The 26,090-nt window shown below is 42.8% G+C and overlaps 1 protein-coding gene across 1 annotated transcript in view; it reads left to right on the top strand.

Moving 5' to 3' along the window:
• LOC126482344 (kynurenine 3-monooxygenase-like) overlaps nt 1–26,090 on the top strand; it is a 182,800-nt gene that overhangs the window by 140,454 nt on the left and 16,256 nt on the right. The window contains exons 8-10 of the mRNA XM_050106425.1: nt 8,276–8,365; nt 17,781–17,915; nt 20,495–20,656. Coding sequence (XP_049962382.1) covers nt 8,276–8,365; nt 17,781–17,915; nt 20,495–20,656 — 387 coding nt within the window. The remainder of the gene's footprint in view (nt 1–8,275; nt 8,366–17,780; nt 17,916–20,494; nt 20,657–26,090) is intronic.

Here is a 26,090-nt window from a genome sequence, read left to right as displayed (position 1 = left end):
AGTTACGTAAGAAAAATGTAAGTTGTAGGAAAAACACTTTTTAAAAAGTATGCAAAATTCACATAATATTCAATCATACGCTTTAAAACAAGTTATCTCCATTGTCCTTTTGCTTTAGTTTTTTTCTCTTTTTCCCCATGCTTCTTTCCCTGTTTAATCTGGCGTTATTCTTTTGTTTCTGAGTACCAACATACACTTATATTCACGTTTTATTTTATTCGGCTTCATCAACGATTTTGTAGCTTCACAATGCAACAATACCCTGCTTGCACACCCTTTCCCTCCAGGATTATCAGACATATCAACACCACTAAAGGCAGAAATTCCATCCACATAGAGGACCTTTGGAACTGAATTTTCTTTTAGGGCATCTTTCCCATACAACTGCATTGAGTTGTGCAATTCTGGTGTGAACTGAACATCAATTACACAGTGAATTCAGAGAACTTTGCAGAGAAACAAATGTCTGTCCCTCAGTCTCGAACCTGAATGCCCTGCACTATGTGAATCGAGGGAATGAAGTGGAAAATCTCTTTGAGCCACACTTACTTGAAAACCAAACGTGAAACGACACAATTCAAAAAACTGGAAATCATATTTGTATGAAAACTTTTTGAAATCTCTGATTTCTCAGAAAATGCAAGAAAGTGAAATTACTTTTTCATCATTGCATTAGGAAAACAGCCTCTAAAATGAGAGCAGGGATATCACCGCAGGCAGGCTGCGAAAGCTGATGTCTGCCTCAGGTCCCCCTCGGGTTGGACAGCTTTCGTAATCAAAAATCGCTCACGAGCTGTCCCCCAGTGGAACAAACTGTGGCCCGCTCGCCGCTGCCGCTGATGACCACAGGGCGGATTCGGGTTTCCGTGTGACCACTAGACCGGTCCCTGCCCACCGTGATCCGTACCTTAATCTCACCTAGCGGTTTCGGTGTAGCTTTACAGCCTGCAGATACTGTGTCGCGTCGATCACGCTCTCTTGAAATTGAATAGCAAAGATCGATGTTTACTTTACTCTCTTGATCTCTGCTGAATAGCGTGAGGAGAGCATGTGATAGTGTATATAAAGGACAGTCAATTTAAAAAGGGACAGATGGACAAAAGGTAAGTTAACAGTTTATTATTTTAGAAACAATCGCCTTAACTGTTAATACATTTTTCCTCTGTGAGAAAAGACGGTCCATTTCTACATGTAAAAGCGTTTGCAACTGCCTACGGAACCATTGATTGTACCGAAGCATGTACCTATTCGTCCGAAGCAAACTGACGGCCACGAATTCTTTCTTCAGGGCACCAAGAAATTGTAAATCGCGTGGAGAGAGACCGGGACTCTATGGAGTGCGTGTAACGGCTTCCCAGCGAAACGTCCGCAGCCTAGTCGAACGAACTTTGGCAAAATATGGGAGGTCATTATCCTGTAACAGAATGATGCCGACCGTCAACATTCCTGGGCATCTGGTCTTGATGGCGCGCTTTAACTTTTGCAAAATTTCCACGTACCGTTGTACATTAATTATGACGCCCTGTTCCAGAAAATCAATGAGCAGCTGGCCCTTGCAGTCAAAGAAGGAGGTCATTGTAACTTCCCTTGAGCTGACGTGACTGTTGTTTCGACTATGCTGTAAATGTTTCGCTGGAAATCCCTTAGACATTCACCATTCAGTTCTGATCTCTCTCCAAGCGATTTCTATATTTTTGTATTTTCCAAGAAAGACATTCGTGGCCTTCGGAAACCCACCACGCTAGGGCGCAGCCCGAGAAATTTGCAGCCCACACGGTCGCAGAACCGTGTGAGCTTCTAATTCAGACCCTCCACTCGGCTTTGTACCGAAGTGCCACAGTCGATTCGTATCAATGATGCTACAGATGGTGAGCTCCACCTTCACCTCGCAAGCAAGGCTGGCAGTCTTTATTTCAGCCAACCGTCCGAAATCAGAGAGAATCTCTTCCGATCCAAAGCGACACATATCATTAGTAGCAACAGAGCCATCACCTGCAGCTGGCTGCACCCTGTGCTCTTCATGGCGTTCGGAAGCAGCCTTTCCACATCTGGAATGGCTCCTCCCGGTATGCATACATAATGACATTGGATTCCTTTCCCTCCTCGGCATTCATATCTATAAGAAGCCTTACTGCTTGCTACTGTTTTAGAATCCATTTGTCTCGTGAGTATATGAATCTTAGGCACGATTTACTGCGTGTACATTCGTTCCTGTCCGTGTAGACGATGGCTTTTAAGTTGTTTAATCGGAGGCACATTGACGTAGGCGTTCTGAAATACTCTGCGTCTCCACCAAATAACGTCACTCCAATGTCAAAATCAGGTCCAAATCCGAGAACAGGGTCGTCAAAAAACTTAGAACTGAAAACATATTCATTACTGACACCAACGTACAGCCAGAACAGAGCTGATTTCCGCGATGGGAGACTACAGCTGTTACAGCTCTTAATACGAACATCGAATATTTATTGAAAATACAGACGTAAGATATCTCAGGAACTTTCTAGATCGGTAAACACTGAATATCAAATAAGTGCTGCTGATCAGGTTTGAACTGGGGATCCACTAGCCAACGACGCTAAATACTACGCCACGCTGTACCAAGATGCAACGTCTGGTCACCTAGGTCTCGTGAAGACTATAGGCAGAATGAGAAGCAGATATCACTGACCAGGTCTCTTCCGCTCCGTTAAGAGTCTACGTGAGCCACCGTAAGGCATGGAAACGACGGACGCACGTGCCGCAATTACCTCTGATACTTGTGGGAGCAATCCCGCCTGCAGGACCGCCATTCCATCGAATTTGAAGCGATCTCTTGGGGAAATTTCCGAGGTTGACATACGTGATTCCATGGATAATAGCATTGACATCTCATCGCCGGCCGAAGTGGCCGTGCGGTTAAAGGTGCTTCAGTCTGGAACCGCAAGACCGCTACGGTCGCAGGTTCGAATCCTGCCCCGGGCATGGATGTTTGTGATGTCCTTAGGTTAGTTAGGTTTAATTAGCTCTAAGTTCTAGGGGACTAATGACCTCAGCAGTTGAGTCCCATAGTGCTCAGAGCCATTTGAACCATTTGACATCTCATCCGCTATGTTGTAAGCAAAGCCGAAGCTCCGGAAAATGAGAAGTTTCTTGTAAACGACATAATTTTGAAGCTCGGAGCACCCGTGTGATGATCTCTAGCCGTGGTTAATTTCTCCAGTCGAGACTGGTACCAGAAATAATTTCACAGTGCGATATCACTTACAGTATGAGAACTGCCTAGCGTCCACAGACTAATGGCCTCACAGAACGTTTTAATAAGATGTTGGCAGAACTGCTCTCGATGTACACTGACGTCGAACAGAAACGTTGGGACAGAGTACTGCCTGTCGTGACGAACACCTAAAACATAGCGAAGCAAGATACTACAGGCTTCACACTGGTTCTTTCTCCTCCACGGTCGTGAGACCGAAATTCCAACGAATGCACTGTTCCCATTTCATCCTGATAATACTCACGACGACTTCGCGGAACACCTCATCAGTGGGAGTGAAGAAGCAAGGCAGCTGGCTCACATACTGCAACTGGTCACAGAAGGAATACAGAGAGCACTATAAAGCTCAGCATCGGAGAGTGAGATACAGCCCGGGAGAATTGATATTTGCGGGAAAATTGGACTATAGCAAAAGACACTAAAGAGGTATTTTGGGCCGTGTTGGTCCTGCGTCCCATATGAAGTCCACGGTTTCGACTACTTCTTCAATAAGACAAAAGCGAAGAGTCATGCATGTCGTGTATATGAAGCCCTATTACAGCCCAGAGGCGCAGATCGACGGTGAGAGGTTCAAGGAAGCTGATGACTCTCTCGACTATAGTGACACTTCGGCGTGAAGAGCTACCTTCGACGCTCATCATAGCGAAGAGGTTGTACTGACACGACCGGAAAGCGAGTATGCGCCAGTACCGCCATACAGAGGACTATTGACAAGATCTAGATCCAGGATGCTGTAATCGCCTCCAATGAAAACTTCTGAAACAGCGGGTCGCTGTTTTTCTACGAGAGGTAGGAATGGCACGAGCTCTGGTGCAGTATGGTGTAGTGGTTGGTGTTGCTGTCTGGTGTGTTGGAGGTCGCCAGTTCAAACCCGAACAACAGCAGTTCTTTTTAATTTGTACTTATCATTTCTGGAAAGTTCGTGAAATATCTTATGTTTGTGAACTTAATATATTCTGGAGCCTTTTATGTTCGTATAAATACCGGCAGTCTGGAATATTCGATGCTTGCATAAATAGCTGCACTCCCTGTCCAGGACGTCAGTTCTGTCCTGGCTACACTGTGGTGTCAGTAATATATGTGCTTTTAGTTCTAAAAGTTGTATTTCATTGACGAACCTGGATTCGGATTTGGATTTAATACTGATTTCGATGTTGCAATGTGGAGCGAACCAGAGGCGTAACACTCTCGACTGCCACCAGAAGAGGCGATATGGATCTGAAAGCCAGCGTGATCGGGACGATGTCTCTTCAGAAGAACGCAGAGAGCTCCGTATGCGCCGATAACTGTGCAAAAGTGGCAATCTTGGGTTGGTTGAATGAGAAAGAACAAGAAATGACCTCCTCGAAAAGCACTTTAGTCAAGCACAATAATTACAGGAACACGTTAAACCGGTATGACTATAGAGGGCATTCACACTTAACACCGTTGAGGATACTGGGCGACTTACGTGTCGATGATGAGGACGACGCAACACCTAGCCCACGAGCGGAGAAAATCTCCAACCAGGCCCGGAGTCGAATCCGGGCCCGCCGCATGGTACGCAGACGCGTTACCACTTTTTTTTGTTCGTTATTGTTCCTGGTGTTTTGTCGTATCGGACGTCACGTGACACCCGTTGAAGCTCACTCACTTTTTTTATTACAAAGAGCAGCCAGCTCCCTGACCGAACACGCTGAGCTACCGTGCCACCACCACTCAGCTAAGCAGCGGACACGTAGTCGGTAGTAACTGACGGAAAGTCAACGAGTAAACCAAAAGTAATATCTGGCCTTCCCCAAGGAAGTGTTGTAGGCCCTATACTGTTCCTGATCTATATAAACGATCTAGGAGACAATCTCAGCTGCTCTATTATATACATTGTTTGCAGACTTTGCTGTCGTTTAACGTTTTGAAACCGTCAGATGATGAAAACCAATTGCAAAATGGTGTATGGTGCAAAAAGTGACAGTTGACTCATAATAATAAAAGGCGTAAAGTCATCCACATGAGTACTAAAAGGAATCCGCTAAACTTCGGTTCAAATGCCAATAACGTAAATTAGAACGATCACATAAATAACATTCTGGGGAAAGCGAACCAAAGCTGTGATTTATTGCATGAACACTTAGAAAATGAAACAGTTCTGCTAAAGAGACAGCCTGCACTTAGCTTAACCGTCCTTTTCTCGAGTACTGTTGTGCGATATGGGATCGACATCAATAGCATTGCCGGAGGACATCGAAAAAGTTCAAAGAATGGCAGCTCGTTTTCCATTATCGCGAAATAGGGGAGATAGTGCCACGTATATGATACGCGAAGTGGGATGGCAGTCATTAAAATATTGGCGTTTTTCATTGCTTCAGGATGTTCTCACGAAATTTCAATCGGCAACTGTCTCCTCCGAATGCGAAAATATGTTGTTGGCGCCCACCTACATAGGGGGAAATGATCGTCATAGTAAAGTAAGAGAAATCAGAGCTCGCACGGAGAGATTTAAGTTAAAAAATGGTTCAAATGGCTCTGAGCACTATGGGACTTAACATCTGAGGTCATCAGTCCCCTAGAACTTAGAACTACTTAAACCTAACTAACCTGAGGACATCCCACACATCCATGCCCGAGGCAGGATTCGAACCTGCAACCGTAGCGGTTCCCCGGTTCCAGACTGAAGCGCCCTGAACCGCTCGGCCACCTCGGCCAGCCAGAGATTTAAGTGTTTTAAGCAACTTTCTGGGGAGGGCAACCACAGCTCAGAGACATTGTGAATAACAATAAAACCACTCAACACTCAATAGCCATTCAAATTATCATAATAATTAAAAGGTCGTAATGATGAAGTGGGTCCAAAAGCCGCATAGCTGTACGAAGGTGCTTTATTTGCAACTACCGGTTTCACGTCAGCATAGACGCGTCTTCAGGTTTTTAATGCTTACAGTTACATACTGTATATTGGCAGCTACGGAGTTCCAGCTTTCAGGACTTCGTTATTTTCCATCTACAATATGCAGATGATGCGTTTATACTGACGTGAAACCGGTAGTTGCGGGTAAAGCACCTTCGTACAGCTATGAGGCTTTTGGAAACACCTCATCATTCATGACTTTTTAATCATTATAATTTTAGGAAAATTTGAATGCTTATTGAGTATTGAGTGTTGTTACTGTTATTCACAATTTAAGTGTTGGTTTCTCCTGCGCGCTCTTCGATAGTGGAATGGTAAAGAAATGTATTCAAAGTGATTCGATTATCAATCTACCAGCCACTTAATTGTGAATTGCAGAGTAATCACTCATATGTAGATGTAGATGAGCACATTCAGTGATCAGAATTTCGTTCAGAAGAACGAGTTGTGAATTCTATAGTGGAGCAATAAGTCGAGTGTACAGCCTTTCCTAGGAGAGCATACCCAGCTCGTGGTTTATTGGTAAGCGTCGGCGCCTATAGATTCCGGGATCACGGATTCAATTGTCGGCCGGTTCGATGATTTTATTCGCTAGGAGACTGAGTTTTTGTATTGTCCACAGCATTTCATCTCATCTTCGTCAACGCGCAGGTCCTCGAAGTGACATTAAATAGAAAGAGCTGTACAACGCGCCTGAAGTGTACCAGACGTGGTCTCCCGGCCAAATGCCATACGATCATTTCATTTGTTCCCTTGGAGAGCAGAGTTTAGAATTTATGCCTCAATCTACCTGCATCCTGTGCAAACCTTTAGAGTGCATGGCACAAGATTCTTAGCATTGCACTACAGATTATCGTTTCTTCTCGTTCCAAACACGTGTGGAGTGCGAGAAGAATGATGTCCGTAATGCCTCCGTGCGCGTTGTGCTTTGCCTGCCTCCACCGTCCCTACGGAAATGACACGAAGAGGCATGAAGAACTCTCGACTTTAAGCTTCATGTAGACGCTGTAGAGTTTTCAAAGGTTTGAGTCTGGTGTCGGATATTAGATCGGAGATTTCGCTAAGATTTTGCGCAAAAAGTGAGCTACTTTTCGGCGGAAATACCATTTCAAGTTGTACCTCCCAGAGCAAGTTGTAGTAGCGGCTGGAGGTTTCCAATAGGGAACTTCATATTTACTACAAGAGTGAGTTGAAGGAAGTCTGGTTGACGTTGAATGCAAATGGCAGTTCGTACTCCGTCCGCCCATCTACCTTAAGTTTTCTGCGTTTAAAGTCAACCGGCACGACGGATTCCTAGAAATGCACACGACAAATTTCCTACACTATCGGCATCTTTTTTTATTAAATTGTCTGTTGAATAGCATCTATTTCATCCTCTACTGTTCACTAACAAAACGAGAAAAAATAAATAAAGAAAGAAGAAACTTTCTCTCCAACTCGATCGAACGATCGAGCACTACTTTTTATCAGCGTGCATAAGAACCACTAGGTTGTATTGGACATAGTAAGCTTTTCTCATTTGTACAGTCCTGTCAACCTCGAATCATCTTTCAAGAAAATAAACGGAAAAAATGCCTAGTGCATGCCTCCAATGTTCTCAGAACTACCATTGTTCAAACGCAAGAATCCTGAAAAGGTTGAAAATTCACAATAACGTGTATAACCGTAGACGACGGCGTACTGCATGAATCGGGGCACCGTAATTTGCCTGATCACGGATAGGAGTCGCTCCAGTTATATCGGAGCAGCACGTGACAGACCTAAACAGTTTAAAGTGATTTTTTTCCTTCACTTAAACTATTTTTCTTGTGATCTTCACACAGTGTCTTTAACTCTTATGTAACGTTTAGCAAAGACTGCTGTACCATACTGACACTGCTTTCGAAAAATTACAACGCTTGACTTCATAAGCCGTTTGAATGACTTTAACGTTTTCTTCGCGAAAGTCAGATTCTTAACTGGCGTTTATAGTTTTGTAACCTGAGCATGCACATCTCATGATGCTCCTGTCTTTAACAATAAAACATACTGTGTTATGCTCTGTATTCCAGCAGCAAGAATTTTATCTCGCGTGTTTTATAATAGATGTTGAACTAAGAATGAGTTTTACTGATTGTGTGTTTTTGTGTGCACAGTGCAAACCATACCACGTGGGCAGCTCCACGGTTATCATAGGGGATGCAGCACATGCCATGGTCCCCTTCTATGGCCAAGGAATGAATGCGGTGAGTATTCTTGGGCTAAACAGTCCTATCGAATAGTTCCGTAGTTTCTCAGATGACAATATGGTAGTAATATCTACTCTTGAAGCGATGTTGCAGGAGATAACTCCAGTTCTAACATTCGGTTTCCTTATGTGGTTTCGATATGTTTGTTTCCCCAAACCTTATGTCGGCTGTACCAACCTTCCTAGGAATTTTTAAAATACATCATGAAACTACTAGAAGGAAATCAAGCGAGTGTTGTAGGACGAGATAGAATCTGAAACTAGCTCCTGAAAAACTGTAATGACTTGCTTCTACGAAATTAGCCGCCTTTCTAGCTATCTGAGAAATAATAATTTCACTTAGCATACAGTAATCTTCGTAATAAGACACGAAGAGAATTGTTAATTAACTTTTATGTATAGGGCGAATCATCTACCACCGTGAATTTTTCCAAAACTAAATGTGCAATCGATGTTCTGCCTTCACAGAAATAAGGTGCACACACGGACTCAGTAAAACAAACCGTGTTGAACTGAGATGTTCACTAACACCACTTCTTCAATTCTTCAGATGAGGTGGAACCAAAGTGGAATTTCTTGCAGAGTTTTAATGCAAATAGTCAATCGCCATTACAGTCTATGAGCGCTGTTCACACACCCGCTTGGTACTTGTGCGCACCACAGCCATACATGTCCTCCCAGCAAGCGACATAAAAACGATGACCATTTGGCTGTGCTCACACGCGAGATGGAAGCTGACGTGAACATGGTTGGTTAGTAAACATTTAGAAACTTAATCTGTAACTGAACAGCACTCTAATGGCAGTTGTCGACTGCATCTGGCGCGTCAAATACAAAAATTTTATTTCCGAAAATACCGAAATTAATTTTAATACCGATTGCCGAATATGGGCAACGTTAATCTAAGAGAACGTTGCGGCCACACCAATGGGTTGACGGAATTTAACATGCTGAAAAAATAACTTCAAAAATAATACATTTTCGCCCAGAAAAATCCTCTTTGACAACAACTCTGAAGAAGAGAACTTCGTTTCAAATATTTCTGAAGAATTAAAACTGCGTGCTCGGTGAGAAAGCAAAGAGAGATTACTTAGTATCAAAAGCAGTACACTACAAAATAATTTATTCGTTATCAATGGTTTCGAGGTTTGTATTCGTATCTTTTTGCGTCCATTTCATCATGTTCCTCTATCAGAGTTTCCCCTTCTCCAAAATGATTGGAAATGCACACAGCCATTGTCTGAGTAATAATTCTGTATATGTTTATACACTGCGAAAAAAATATCACTTTTTAGAAAGCCCGTAATTGTCGCCCTAATGAATGACTAACGTGTTGCCTGCCATCAGGCGCTAGAGCAGCCACGTGTGACCACTGAACTGAATGGGCGTCGAAGTCTCTTACAGGTACGTTCTTAACGTCCTAAACAAAGGTGCGTGGGTGGCACCGGAGGTGCTACCAAATTGAGTGGTCTTCGTAGTACACTTTGCGGTTTTCTTGACGCACATGTAAATGTTGCACCACTCTGTGATCACACCATAGGAGGGCGCGATACAGGAGGGCTGAAAAATCATAGACACATTTTGTTGCTTCGTATCACGTTCAAAGTTCGTCGAATCGTTTTGAACGGTCTTATAACATAATGCGAAATCCTACGTGCATTAAACTTTTATTGCGCAGTTTGCTTCCTTTCTTGAGTCATCAGCGCCCCGTACGTTTGATGCAGTCCCCATGAATTTCTTTCTTGTGCCAACCTCTTCATCACAAAGTAGCTCTTCTACACTAATTCATACATTTGCCATAAAATGGATAAAAAGTTCTTCCGAATTACCGGCTATTACACGAAGAAAAGATACGTGTCTGATTCATCCAGGTTTATACTATAATCATTTTATGTCCACGTCAAAATAACTAAACCAGTATTGATCAAAGTAGAAAATACAAAAGTGCAGTAAGTGAACCACGCAAAAAGGAATACAAACGTCTCAAAAATGAGATCGACAGGAAGTGCAAAATGGCTAAGCAGGGATGGCTAGAGAACAAATGTAAGGATGTAGAGGCTTATCTCACGAGGGATAAGATAGATACTGCCTACAAGAAAATTAAAGAGACCTTTGGAGAAAAGAGAACCACTTGCATGAATATCAAGAGCTCAGATGGAAATCCAGTTCTAAGCAAAGAAGGGAAAGCAGAAAGGTGGAAGGAGTATATAGAGGATCTATACAGGAGCGATGTTCTTGGGGACAGTATTATGGAAATGGAAGAGGATGTGGATGAAGATGAAATGGGAGATGTGATACTGCGTGAAGAGTTTGACAGAGCGCTGAAAGACATGAGTCGAAACAAGGCCCCGGGAGTAGACAACATTCCATTAGAGCTACTGACGGCCTTGGGAGAGCCAGTCCTGACAAAACTCTACCATCTGGTAGTCCCTCAGACTTCAAGAAGAATATAATAATTCCAATCCCAAAGAAAGCAGGTGTTGACAGATGTGAAAATTGCCGAATTATCAGTTTAATAAGTCACAGCTGCAAAATATTAACGCGAATTCTTTACAGACGAATGGAAAAATTGGTAGAAGCCGACCTCGGGGAAGATCAGTTTGGATTCCGTAGAAATGTTGGAACACGTGAGGCAGTACTGACTCTACGACTTATCTTAGAAGATAGATTAAGGAAAGGCAAACCTACGTTTCTAGCATTTGTAGACTTAGAGAAAGCTTTTGACAATGTTGAGTGGAATACTCTCTTTCAAATTTTGAAGGTGGCAGGGGTAAAATACAGGGAGCGAAAGGCTATTTACAATTTGTACGGAAACCAGATGGCAGTTATAAGAGTCGAGGGACATGAAAGGGAAGCAGTGGTTGGGAAGGGAGTAAGACAGGGTTGTAGCCTCTCCCCGATGCTATTCAATCTGTATATTGAGCAAGCAGTAAAGGAAACGAAAGAAAAGTTCGGAGTAGGTATTAAAATCCATGGAGAAGAAATAAAAACTTTGAGGTTTGCCGATGACATTGTAATTCTGTCAGAGACAGCAAAGGACTTGGAAGAGCAGTTGAACGGAATGGACAATGTCTTGAAAGGAGGGTATAAGATGAACATTAACAAAAGCAAAACGAGGATAATGGGATGTAGTCGAAGTAAGTCGTGTGATGCTGAGGGAATTAGATTAGGAAATGAGACACTTCAAGTAGTAAAGGAGTTTTGCTATTTGGGGAGCAAAATAACTGATGATGGTCGAAGTAGAGAGGATATAAAATGTAGACTGGCAATGGTAAGGAAAGCGTTTCTGAAGAAGAGAAATTTGTTAACATCGAGTATAGATTTAAGTGTCAGGAAGTCGTTTCTGAAAGTATTTGCATGGAGTGTAGCCATGTATGGAAGTGAAACATGGACGATAAATAGTTTAGACAAGAAGAGAATAGAAGCTTTCGAAATGTGGTGCTACAGAATAATGCTGAAAATTAGATGGGTAGATCATATAACTAATGAGGAGGTATTGAATAGAATTGGGGAGAAGAGGAGTTTGTGGCACAACCTGACTAGAAGAAAGGATCGGTTGGTAGGACATGTTCTGAGGCATCAAGGGATCACCATTTTAGTATTGGAGGGCAGCATGGAGGGTATAAATCGTAGAGGGAGACCAAGAGATGAATACACTAAGCAGATTCAGAAATATGTAGGCTGCAGTAGGTACTGGGAGATGAAGAAGCTTGCACAGGATAGATTAGCATGGAGAGCTGCATCAAACCAGTCTCAGGACTGAAGACAACAACAACTACAATAGGAGCCTCTTCCCCTCCCAGCATCTGACCAAGGTTTTCTACATATCTCTTAAATGGTTCCAAAGTTCCTCGCTTCCGACTGCTGAAGGATCGTTAGGACTGAATGAAAAAACTCGCTAACATACTACATGAGTAACAACTGAATAGGCATAATTGTGATCCATCAAACAGAAAAGGCCTTGCACAGTCATTGTAACGTATAGATGAGCATGGTCTTGGATGACAGCTACAACAGCCCGTTGATGGAACGGAACAGTTTCTTGTTCTTCCATTCTTCGATGAGTAATTCGCAACTGAGGGTAGCACAGCCATGATACCCAGTGGCACCCGAGACTATCAGGCCAATAGCCCATTGTACATGAGAGGTGCTCTCCTCTGTAGCGGATCACGCATGGTTAGCAGTCACTTTAGTCCTAAATGAAGCGAGAGTCTCCGGAAATGGCTTGTTGCCTCTCAGCACGTAAATTCTATACGGACGATCTCACCGTAGATAGAGTAGTTTCATGTTTGGCGTCAAGACTATCCTGTGCAAAGAAATTCATGCACGCAGTCCACGGTGTTGCAAAATCTGGTAAACTCTGTGGCAGCACACTTTCACATGATTTGAAATTTGGCCCTACTGAGCATGCGCACCAATAAACAGTTTGAAACTATCTGCGATCTTCGATTTTGTCTTGTTTTCCACTTAATAACTCATGTGTTGCACTGGATGTCATGCCGGAATACCTTTTTACGCCATGGGGAATTGCGTCGTTCTGAAGCTAAAGTGACGTGTCTGGTGTTTTCCGTATTATAACTCAACTGCTACAAAAGTTTGTAGTTTCGAGGAAGACGCGAATTAAAGATCTATAAAAACACATCATTTTGTACGATTTATTACAATATAATGTCGGGAAATAAGAAGCTGATGTCTGATAAAAGTGTTACTCAATCCAATTACGGAAAATTAAAAGTCAGAATTTTAGTAACTTGTTAGTGTTGCACAGCATTAAAGCTGGAAAAATTGGCAGGAAGGTACGTACTGCATGTCTTTATTTATTGTTGGTTTAACTTAAAATAGCAAAATAGCGGTGAAATTGATGAACGAGTGGAAAAAGTTTTCATATAAAATATCAATATTACATGTCAGATAAGGATGATATGACAGTAAAATATGACGTATTGTCAATCTGTTCACAAAAGAATGAGACTTTGTAAATGGGAAACGTAAATAACACTCATTAGGATATAAATTAGTCGCAAAGGTGGTCCTATGTAGGTGTACAGAATGTCTGGGTGAGAGGAAAACTTCCACATTTTACTAAAGCCGAAGAAATTAAATCAAAATTTAACAAATGAAAAAAGTATGATCAGCTTTCAACAAGACAGCATCTTCATCTACACCTACGTCACACTCCGCAAGGCACCTCACGGAGATTGACGTTACCATTAAATGATCCCTCCTTCCTTGTTCCACTCACGAATTGCGCATGTAAAGAATGATTGTCGGCAAGCCTCTGTATTAGCTTTATTTTTTCGAGTTCACCCGTCGCGCTCATTTCATGGGCGGAAGTAATATGTTGTCCTCTTCCTGGAAACTGCTCACTTAAAATTTCAACAGCAAACCTCTCCGTGAGGGACAACGCCTCCGCCACTGGAGTCTATTGAGCATCTCTTTAACACTTTCGCCCCAAATAAACGAACCTGTGACGAAACGTGCCGCTCTTCGTTGGATCTTGTCTCTCTCTTCCATCAGTCCTACCTGGTAAGCGTCACAGACTGACGAACAGCACATAATGATCGGTCGAACAAGCACCTTGTAAGGCCCCTCCCTCGTGGGTGAATCGTTTAGATTCTTCCTTTGAATCTGTCTGGCATCCACTTTTCCTACTATTTATTTTACATGGTCAGTCCACTTAGGGTCGTTTTGGATAATTACTCCTAGATATTTTACGGTAGATATTGTTTCAAGTAATTTGTCATCAATAGTATAGTTACACAGTAGTGGATTTCTTTCCCTATGTATGTGCAGCATGTTACATTTAGTGACGCTCAGGGTCAACTGCCAAGGCCCGCACCATTCGTCAGTCGTCTGCAGATCATTCTACAAATCTATGCCATCTTCTGGTGTTGCTATTTTCTTGTAGACAACCGTATCATTAGCGAACAGTGTTAAAAGACATCCAATGCAATATAATTGAGCATTTATATGCTTTGTAAATAGTAACGTACCTTTCAAAGTTGCATGGGGACTCCGGAAATTATTTTACATCTGTCGATTTTGTTCCGTTACAAGTAATAATAGAGTTCTATAAACGAGGAAGTCTTGAATCCAGTCGCAAATCTGGTCCGTTACTCGGTGAGCACGTATTTTTTTCACTAAAAGGCAATGTGGGACGGTGTCAAATGCCCTCCTGAAATCAAGTAAGATAGTATTAACCTATCCCTATTATCTATAGCGCTATGGATCTCATTGAGGCACATAGTGAGCCGAGTTTCGCAAGATCTCTGTTGATTTTTATAGAGGGAATTTTCGTTCTCCAAAAACGTCATAATTCTTGACCATAAAACATGTTCCATAATGTTACAAGAGACTGACGTGAATGACATAGGCCAGCAGTCATGTGCATCTGTCCTACGGCCCTTCTTGAAAACGGGGATGACCTGCGCTATTTTCCGGTCGCCAATTACCATTCCTTGCTCCAGCGATCTACGATAAACTGCTGCTAGAAGGGGAGCAAGTTCTTTCACATAATCTTTGTAGACTCTTACAGATATCTCATCTGATCCTGATGCCTTTCCACTACTAAGCGATTGCAGCTATTTTTCTATTCTCAATATGTCCTAATTCGACGTTCGTACGATGATTGAAAGGAGGGACCGTATTGCGATCTTCCGCGATGAAACAATTTCGGAAGACAGAATTTATTATTTAGCCCTTTTCTCTGTTATCTTCCGATTGTGTGCCCGTTTGGTCATTGAGTGAATGAATAGAGGATTTCGAACCGTTTACTGATTTTATGTAAGACGAAAACCGCTTTTGGCTTTTACTCAGGTCGGCTGACAAAATTTCATTTTGAAAGTCATTGAGCGCCACTCTTATTGCTCTCCTTACGCTCACTTTCACTTCGTTCAGTGTTTTGCTGTCAGCTAGATATAGACTTTTGTTGAATTGTGTTGAAGCTCTCTTTTTTTGCGTAGCAGTTTACCACGGCTATTAAACCACGGTAGGTCTTACTTATCTTTTGCAACCGCTTCTTAGGAGATTTTGGGACACTTGTTTCATAACTAGAAGTGCTCGTATCGATTTTATACTCACTCTCTGAAGCACTTAAATCGCTGTCATGTTCAGACATGTTGTGCGACTAGCAACCAGACAGAAGGTAACAGGAATGAACAGTACCGACCGTTTTCTTTCAATTACCATCATTGCCATTTGTCACTACAATTGCATGTGACAAATACTAATAAAACGTATCAAAACTGTATTATAACGAGCAGAGACAGCATACAATAAACTTTCCATTAAAATACACTGACTTTCACTTACCGAAAGCCCAGCAACGGAAGTTGCTAGATAAAGTAAATTCAATAAAAACCTAAATTTTTTTGTGTGGCCTCCTATACTCAGAAATGACACTGGAGAAATAACTGCGTTACGTTCTACTCCTTTCACATGCCAGAATCTGACTGCTGTTTGGTGCAATGTCAAGACAATTTCGGGACATGTCTGGTTCTTGCCCCAAACAGCCGACGTCGACAAGTCCATTCCCTATGTCATTCTTGATTGTTCCCATGGACATGTGTCAATCTTCCACAATACGGTCGAGCAGTTTTCAAGTTATGCAATGATGGTAAAATCTCATTTTCGGCCAAAAGCAGTCTTACCTGGTCATGACTTCACTTTTTCAATTTCGCTTACTTTGCTGTGTGGTTGTCCGCCTCCAGACTTCTAATTTCTACATTTCTGTACACGCAAAAGACAGACAGGCAGATTGAGTGCAGCACCAAATCACCAGAAACAAGACTATCAGGTGGTAAACTGTCTGCTTGTAGTCTATCAGGTGTCTATGCCCAGAGTTCATACGAACTGTGATCTAAAAGCAACTGGAATGCTTTTTTTTCTTAAATAATCTGTGTTTATTCATCAACATCAACTTTATTCCCTTCAAAGCTCTCCCCATCAGAGATAATACATTTGCGCTAGCGCTTTTCGCAATCTTGGAAGCACTTCTGGAACTCACTTTTCGTTATGGCGTACACCTCCTTCAGCGATTCTGTTTTTATCTCATCAATGTTGGCAAAACGACATCCTTTTATAGTTCTCCTCAGCCTCGAGACTACAAAGAAGACGCAGCAGGTCCTATCTGGCGAATACGATGGCTGACGCACCATTATGGTTTTGGTTTTTTGCCAAAAGCTCACGAACAAGCGTTGAGATATGAGCGGGAGCATCATCGTGATGCAATCTCCATGAGTTGTTTTGCCACAATTGTAATCGTTTTCTTCAGATTGCTTCTCACAAACGACGCTTACCTTCCAGGTGGTATCCCTTATTGGGCGTACGACAATAAGGTAGGAACTCACGATCCACTATCCCATTGAAATCGAAGAAAACAGTTAGGAGGACCTTCACATGTGATCGAACTTGTTGAATTTTTTTCGGGCTTATCTCTTCAGGCAGTTTCCTCTGGGCTTGGGTTTCAACGTCATACCCGTATACCCATGTTTCATTACCTGTTACAACCTTCTATACAAGTTCACGATCGTTGTCGACTTTATTCAACAATTACTGGGTGATGTCTACGCGACGTCGTTTTTAGTCGAAATTCGACAATTTCGGAACAAACTTTGCTGTTACACGCTTCATGTCCAGAACTTCCGAATAAAATTTGCTTGTCATGAGCCACAGGATATGCAGACATCATCAACAGCCTCTGTGATGGTGATTAGGCGATTTTCCAGAACCATTTTCTTTGCTTCTTCTACATTGTCGTCATAAACGTTTATAACACTTGTAAACTCTTGCCTTACTCATAGTAGATTCGCCAAAAGGCACTGTAAACATTTAGAATGCAGTGCTGCCCTTTATTCCATTTTTCAAGCAAAATTTAATGAAAATTCTTGGATACATCTTTTCCGAAATGCCGAGCACTCGAAAACTCGTATAACCCTTTCGACTGGCAACAATAAAATAAATATTCAAAGCAACTGAAAATTTAAACATATATCTGGAACACGTGTATCAACAAGGCAAACAAAAAAAACTTTTTTTTAGATCAGACGCTCGCGAAATTAAAAACCTCGCGTTGCTTCTTGATCATATCTCATATCGTCCCTTAATGCTGTTTACGTCTAACCCGTGGCTGGTTCGCAGTGGGCCGACTATTCAACCGAACGAGATGACGGAGAGGTCACACACTGGACTTGTATTCGGGAGGCCGGCGGTTCAAATCCCCTTCCGGACATTCAGGCCTAGATTTCGCTAGGTCGCTTTCGGCAAATGTCGACATGATTCCTTTGAAGGAGCACGGCCAGCTTCCTTTCCCATTCTCCGCCGTTCCGAGGTTGTGCTGTGTCTTCAGTGGCCTCGTCGCTGATGACATGCTAAACACTAACCTTCCTCACAGCTGCTTGGAACCTGTTGTGCAGGGCTTCGAGGACTGCCTGCTGCTGGACGAGCTGCTCGCCTCCAAAGGTCAGGCCGAGGCGCTGTTCGAGTTCTCGCGCCTGCGCAGTCCAGACGCCCACGCCATCGTCGACCTCGCCATGTACAACTACATCGAGGTAAAATCCACTCTCCTTCATATCTAACGTTTGCAGCCAAGGTCGACACAAAGTGAATGAGGTTCCACGTCGTCACGAATCTTAAAAGCATTTATTAACGCTGATATTTTGAGTGAATGTATTGAAAAATAATCATTACATCTATTTAGACGCCAACATGGAACAAGTCGTTGATTTCCTCGACAAGTAAGTGTTAGTATAACGTGAACTGTGTCTCTCAACTGACGACAGAGATAAGTCCTTTGTTTTTACTATCAGTAATCGCAGGTCACAGGAATGTCATTGTAGTCACAACGTGTTACATTAAAAGTTTATTGTGATGTACTTTACATCTCCGGGAGAGGACTGCCTGGGAGGGGGAGGGGAGGGATATCCATGAGAAAAATATTGAAAAACTAATGAAAAGGTAATATTCTGAGTCAGAGTGTGACATCTCAGATCTCAGTGAAATGAAATGGAAATAAGAGAATGATTTCTGGCCAGGCGAATGTTGGGTAATATCAACAACAGCCAAAAACGGTGCAACAGGCGTGGGATTCGTCATGAACAGGAAGACAAGATATAAAATAAGCAACCAGTAAGACTCAAATTGTATTCAAAGTACAGTTGGCCATACAACGATAACAGCATTAGTCTCGATTCTTCGTTTTCTCGTTCTCCCTGTTGCGGGAATTCAAGTAATGATTAGGTGATGAATTGAATGGACTACCTTATAAAGATGTAGACAGTTTTCATATGGACGTCTGGGTCGGTTGGTTCAAATGGCTCTGAGCACTATGGGACTTAACATCTGAGGTCATCAGTCCCCTAGAGCTTAGAACCACCTAAATCTAACTAACCTAAGGACATCACACACATCCATGCCCGAGGCAGGATTCGAGCCTGCGTCCGTAGCGGTCACGCGGCTCCAGACTGAAGCGCCTAGAACCGCTCAGCCACAATGGCCGGCGTCTCGGTCGGCTCAGGGAGCTTGCAAGAATAGCCGACGTGGTTGAGGCGACTGATCGGGATAAGCAGGAAATCCGGGTTCGAGTCCCGATACAGCTGCCGACAAGCGCTTCGCATTCAGCAAATTAATTCCGAATAACTGAGAAGAGATCTGTGACACAGTTACTCTCATCGTAAATGTCAACAACCCAACGCCAGCAATAACAGTTCAGGTTTACATGCGAACGTCACAAGCATAGTATGAAAATACAGAGGGAGTGTATGAGGACATCTAATAACCATGGGGCATTGGAATACTGTAGTTGCAAAAGTAATAGAAGCCATAGTTTAGGAAGAATTCGCGATCCATAGCGTAAATGGGGGAGGAGAAAGAGTTCTCGATCCTGAAATAAATTTCAGCTACTAAAAGCAAATAAACTTTCCAAGACTCATAAGCGGTACATCTGTAATTAGCATAAATGCACGGAAAGATACTAGCTGGATTACGACATGAGACAGAGATTCAAAAATCAGATATTGGATTGTAAGGCGCAGATATAGTACAAGTACAAGGAAGGTAACTTCAAAGAAGCAAGGTGGAAGAATAAAAATAGAAGACCAGGGGACAAATACTCGTATTGAAAAGAGCGTAAGGTTGGGATGCAGCCTTTCTTCCCAATTGTTCAGCCTGTACACAGAATGAAAAGTAACGGAGTTTGGGATGAAGTGATATGCATGATAAGATTCGATTATGACATTGCCATCCTCGGTGGAAGTGAGGAAGAATTACTGGATGTACTGAATGGAATGAACAGTCTGCTGTCCATAAAATGTGGATTGAGATTAAACCCAAGAAGGACGAAAGTAATGAAAAGTAGCAGAAATGAGATTAGTGATAATCTTAAGATTAAAATTAGGGACGATGTAGGAGACTAAGTGAAGGAATTCAATTACATTACAGACAGAATAACGAATGACAGATGAAGCGACGAGAATATAAAGCAGAGACTAGCAAAGTCAGAGTGAGGAAATCGTGACGGGTCACACCGAACGAGGCAGAAGTCTAATTAAAAAATGAAAGGAAAAAAGGAATCTCTACATGAGTGTCGTTTAAACGTAGAAAATGCCCTACATGATGTGTCGCCTTATTAAGGAAGCGAATGCAGATTACTTGGACACAAAACAGTTTTTGTGACAACCTCGCGGACGATCTGCATGTCTGACATCAGACGAAGGTAACTGTGTATTGTACTGAAAGAATGACAGTCAACACCTATTGTGCAGAAATTATTTTGCACGTCTACACCTTCAAGAGAGCAGCCGAACTCGCTGACCACTGAACTACGAAAGCGGACGGTGTTATGAAAAACTCCAAAAGGAAAAGGTGATTTTCTTAAAACAATTCAGGCCATTCCACTTTAGATCATCCTGATGATCGCGATCAATTCGTTATAAAGTGGTGTTATGTTTAGTCACTAAGGAGCAAAACGTCGACTGGACATCAAAGTACATACTCTTTCCATTTTTGTTGTTGTACGGTCCTTACTTTTCCTGTCTAATGTTCATTCCTTCAAATGAAACTGCACTTGACAAAGACGACGCAGAGCAAGCGCCATTAAGGCCGCTGACGCGGCGCGCCTGTGTGGTTACAGATGCGGGACCTGGTGACGCGCTCGTCGTTCCTGATCCGCAAGCGGGTGGACCTGGTGCTGCAGCGGCTGATGCCGGCCTTGTGGGTGCCGCTCTACACAAGCGTCACGTTCAGCAGCATGCGCTACCACAAGTGCCTCCAGAACAAGCACTGGCAGGACAAGGTAGGCCGCTCGCACACCGCCGTAAAACGGTGTACAAATGTTAACACCGAAGCACCAGACTCTTCTTATTATTCTTATTCTTCGGTCTCCAACCATCACGTTGGTTAGCAGCAGCTCGCCATCCACTTCTGTCTTCGGTTTTCCCTTTGACAACGGTATAGGTGGCGCATCTGATATCCTTCATGATCTGCTCGATGTATTCTAGTTTCGATCTGCTTCTTTTATTCTTCCCTCCCACTGTTCCTTCAACGATATTTTTGATGATACCATGATGAGCTTCAGGAAACAAGGCTCCATTCCTTCACTCTATGGAGCACCTCTTCGTTTGATATCTTTTCCACCTAGGAAATCTTGAACATTCTGCGGTAGCAAGACATCTCGAAGGCTGTTATTTTATGTTTTTCCGCTTCTCCGAGTGTCCATGTCCTTAAAAAATCACAGAAGATGTCTGCTGTTTCTTAGACACTAGTTTTCAGATTGTGGAAGTTATTTGTCATCGGTATAGTCAATACAAATTATCGGACGATTTCATAAGAGTACATTCTCATTCAAAGATGACTGAAATACATCACCTTATCACCACCTCAAGAGGTAAATTTCAAGTTGCACTGACCTAGGATGCTGTCGATGTGAGCTACAAACATAATAAGTCAGACGTCCATCTCGTAATGACGTTGTTGTCAAACATTAACAAGTAAAACTCGTACGATGTTCTCGGTGGCTGTGGTAATATTCATTCTGAATTCTAGCTATATTACTGGAAGTGCAGGGAAGCAAATTTGGTAATTGATTTGTTTTGTTTTAGGGCGCAAAAACAACTAATGTCATAAGCGCCCATGTCAGAACCGTAGAAAACGAAGACGAAAAAGGAGTTGAAAGCGACTAAAGATTACGACCAATTCGCGGAAGGAAAGACAACTAAAAACAGGGACTTTTTCTTGGAGAAAGAGTCATAAAATATACCATAAAGACAATGGTGGTCTTGAACTAAAGATTAAATGTCCTTCACCATATTGCTACGACGGATAAAAAGTAAAACGCTGTCGACAGTCCGCGCGTCTTTAACTAAAGCGGCCGATCACTCAGACGGCAAACATAAATCAAAACGTAGTTGTTAAAAAGAGGAATTCCGTCAGGAAGTGGCGGACCGGGGATGAGCGCAAAGTGGTGGGGGATCATGGCGGATCACCATTTAACAAATGGCGATGGCTGAAAAGACAGTGACCAATAAGCAGCCGAGCTGAAATGACCTCCTCGCGGCGAGAGGGCCGAGAGAAGCGCGACCAAGCCGCTGCGGGAGATTTACACTACTGGCCATTAAAATTGCTACATCACGAAGATGACGTGCTACAGACGCGAAGTTTAACCGACAGGAAGAAGATGCTGTGATATGCAAATGATTAGCTTTTCAGAGCACTCACACAAGTTTGGCGCCAGTGGCGACACCTACAACGTGCTGACATGAGGAAAGTTTACAACCTATTTCTCATACACAAACAGCAGTTGACTGGCGTTGCCTGGTGAAACGTTGTTGTGATGCCTCGTGTAAGGAGGAGGAATGCATACCTTCACGTTTCTGACTTTTATAAAGGTCGGAATGTATTCTATCGCGATTGCGGTTTATCGTATCGCGACATTGCTGCTCGCGTTGGCCAAGATCCAATGACTGTTAGCAGAATATGGAATCGGTGGGTTCAGGAGGGTAATACGGAACACCGTGCTGGATCCCAACGGCCTCGTACCACTAGCAGTCGAGATGACAGGCATCTTATCCACATGGCTGTAACCAGTGTAACGGATCGTGCAGCCACGTCTCGATGCCTGAGCCAACAGATGGGGGCATTTGCAAGACAACAACCATCTGCACGAACAGTTCGACGACGTTTGCAGCAGCATGGACTATCAGCTCGGAGACCACGGTTGCGGTTATCCTTGACGCTGCATCACAGACAGGAACGCCTGCGATGGTGTACTCGACGACGAACCTGGGTGCACAAATAGCAAAACGTCATTTTTTCGGATGAATCCAGGTTCTGTTTACAGCATCATGATTGTCGCATCCGTGTTTGGCGACATCGCGGTGAACGCACATTGGAAACGTGTATTCGTCATCGCCATACTGGCGTATCACCTCTTCTTCGCATTGACGGCACTTTGAACAGTGGACGTTACATTTCAGATGTGTTACGACCCATGGCTCTACCATCCATTCGATCCCTGCGAAACCCTACATTTCAGCAGGATAATGCACGACCGCATGTTGCAGGTCCAGTACAGGCTTTTCTGGATACAGAAAATGTTCTACTGCTGCCCTGGCCAGCACATTCTCCAGATCTCCCACCAATTGAAAACGTCTGGTCAATGGTGGCCGAGCGACTGGTTCTCACAATACGCCAGTCACTACTCTTGATGAACTGTGGTATGGTGTTGAAGCTGCATGGGCAGCTGTACATGTACACGTCATCCAAGCTCTGTTTGACTCAATGCCCAGGCGTATCAAAGCCGTTATTACGGCCAGAGGTGGTTGTTCGGGGTACTGATTTCTCAAGATCTATGCACCCAAATTGCGTGAAAATGTAATCACTTGTCAGTTCTAGTATAATATATTTGTCCAATGAATATCCGTTTATCATCTGCATTTCATCTTGGTGTAGCAATTTTAATGTCCAGTAGTGTAATTCTCTGGAGCTTGTCCCCATGAAAGGAAGACCAGTGATGATGCTAAAGCGATACCACCTGCTGACGGAGGGCAACACCGAGGTCATCGGAGAGAATGGCAGAATTACCGGGCCGAGGTACGAGGACTGCAGCCTTCGCAGCAGCGTCAGCGGCCGCGTTTCCCGTCAGGCCAGTTGTTACTTGACCAAATCCATCGACAGGAAACACACATGTGGTCATCTCAGGCCATCTCGGTGCGACTGATTAATGGAGTGCTTCCAGATGTTCAACCGAGCTGCTATTTCCATTTTATGCACAATATTTCTACCACCAACACAGCCGTCTTCTTACGGTGCTGCAAGTTTTGCTGTTATGCGTACTTGGTGCATGGATTCCAACCAGACTGTGAATTATTGTTGATGTCGCACCGCTGTTTATTGCTGAGTTCGATTTCCGACACCCACTACGCTCTTTTGTTTTTCCGAGAACGCACTGATATCCCGTGAACGAAAATTCTCTCCGCGTTTTCCAACTCTGGTGGATGAGATGGCCGGCGAGATTATGATAAGTTGAGTTCCAGACCCAGAACTTTATTTAAATTGATGCCGCCGTCCCTTGTTATTTTTCTATATATTTTTATCAAAATAAAGATGACAGAAAACTTGACGGTGATAGAGGTTTCAATTTAAATAACACTTGGGGTACAGCAGTCAATTTATTTTAATTTCGCCGGCCATCACATCTACTAGGCTTGGAAAACGCTACGGGAATTCGCGTTCAGGGAGTGTCATTGCGAGCGCGGAAAAACAAAACAGCGTCAATGGGCATAGTGGCCTTCTGAAACCGAACTCGGCAATACATAGCGGCGTGAAACCAACAATAGTTCACATTCTGGTTGGAGTCTAGGCAGACACATTAGTAGGTATGATGAGCGGGTGCTCATCCGCATAAAGTACAGCCAGCAGTACAAGTGCGATCAGTCTTTAAACCAGCAGCTGTCGTAAAGATAGATAAACAAGAACCGTCCACTGAATTCGAAAGCAAGAATTCACCTCATGAGTTACCAAAAAATCCGGAAGCTTTTAATTCTACGTAAAATCATTTCGTGAAACGAAGTCCTCTACCCATGTGTTCGTTGACAATAACATTACCGAAACGGAAGGTGATGAAGACAGAAATACTAAATTATGCCCTTCGTAGCTATCACTGAAGACGATCACAGTGTACTTACTACGACTGACCATCGTACAGATGCTAGAATAGAAGTAACTCAGAGCGGAATTGAAAAAATCACTCGACAGAAGAAGAGCCACAGAACCTGATGGGATGCCCGCTATATTGTGAATTGCATACGCAGAGAAACTGGACTTCGTGTAAGATAAATTTCCCATAGGTCGCTGAAACAACAGAGCATGCCACGTGACTGAAAAAAGACGCAAGTTTTTTCAATCTGTAAGAATGGTTGCAAGGCCGACATTCAGACCTATATAACTAACTCACTGGCGTTCGATTACTTGTAGAATTATAGAACGTGAGTTCTCTGGAGACGACAGAACTCCCAATGTAGGGATCACCATAGTTTTCATAAGTGCCGAGTATGCGAAAGTCAGTTTTTTTGCTCGTTCATGAGGCCCAAACTGCAGTAAATAATGGAGTTCAACTGATTCCGTATTTTTTTTACTTCCAGAAACCTATCAAAGGAACTGCATATCGTCACCTGGTAAACAGAGTACTAAACGTTGGAACAGCTATGCAACTAGTTTGCAGACTCTAGAAGACAGAACTTTGTATATCGTTTTAAGTGGGATGACATCGTAAGCAGCAAAGCTTGTATCCGTCTTACTTTAAGGAGATGTGATAGGGTCGCTGCTGTTCACGATATACCTCATGTATTACTTGGTGGACGGCTTTGGCACTATTAAGTTTTCGCAGACGTCTCAGGGAGATGAATATTTTTATTTATTTATTTTTATTTTATTTTTTAAATTTTTTTTTTTTTTTTTTGTGTGGTCACCCTTGTGAGCCGTTTGATGCGTCCCACTATGAAATCCTCTCTTGTGTCAACCTGTTACCTTTTCATCTCAGTGTAGCGCTTCCACCATACGTCTTCAATTATTTGTTTACCTTCCGCAATTCCCTATAGTACCATAGAAGTTATTGCCTAATGTCTTAAAATATGACCCATCTTCCTATTCAGTGTTTTCCATATGCTCCATTCTTCGCGTTTCTGTGGAGGACGTTCTCAATTACTATCTCATCAGCCTGTCTAATTTTCAACACTGTTCTATAGCACCTCATGCCAAACGCTCCAATTCCCATCTTTCTTAATTATCCCATAGTCCCACAGTGAGCCTTAGAAGTACGTTACGGAGTGTAGAGATACTTGCAGATAATCAGTGCCTTGTGCAAAGATTAGCGGCTGACTCTAAATACAAACAAATGTAATATACTCATGGATTTAGGTTAACTCAGTTCTGTGAACTGGAATGAAGGTGATTTAGGTTTTGTTTAGACTTATTTCACCTTAATTTATTGAGATATCTTCAGTGGCCTGAGATCTGTACATGTTTTTATTTTTAACTTACATATTCTGCGTCCGTATTTATAAGTTACAATCAGTTCTGGCCTCGTTGCTTTCTTGCTCAGTTCATATTTGTAAGCTACAAACAGTTCATGCATGTGCAGTACATATGTACTGAGCAAGAGTTTGCCAGTTTGTAGTATGGAAGAATACGTGTGTTAAATACTATGCAATTACCAGAATGAGATTTTCACT

The sequence above is a fragment of the Schistocerca serialis genome, chromosome 5 (genome assembly GCF_023864345.2).
Source record: "Schistocerca serialis cubense isolate TAMUIC-IGC-003099 chromosome 5, iqSchSeri2.2, whole genome shotgun sequence".
Classification (NCBI taxonomy): Eukaryota; Metazoa; Arthropoda; class Insecta; order Orthoptera; family Acrididae; genus Schistocerca; species Schistocerca serialis.
The sequence above is the reverse complement of the archived record's forward strand: the minus strand, read 5'-3'. Positions and strand labels throughout refer to the sequence as shown.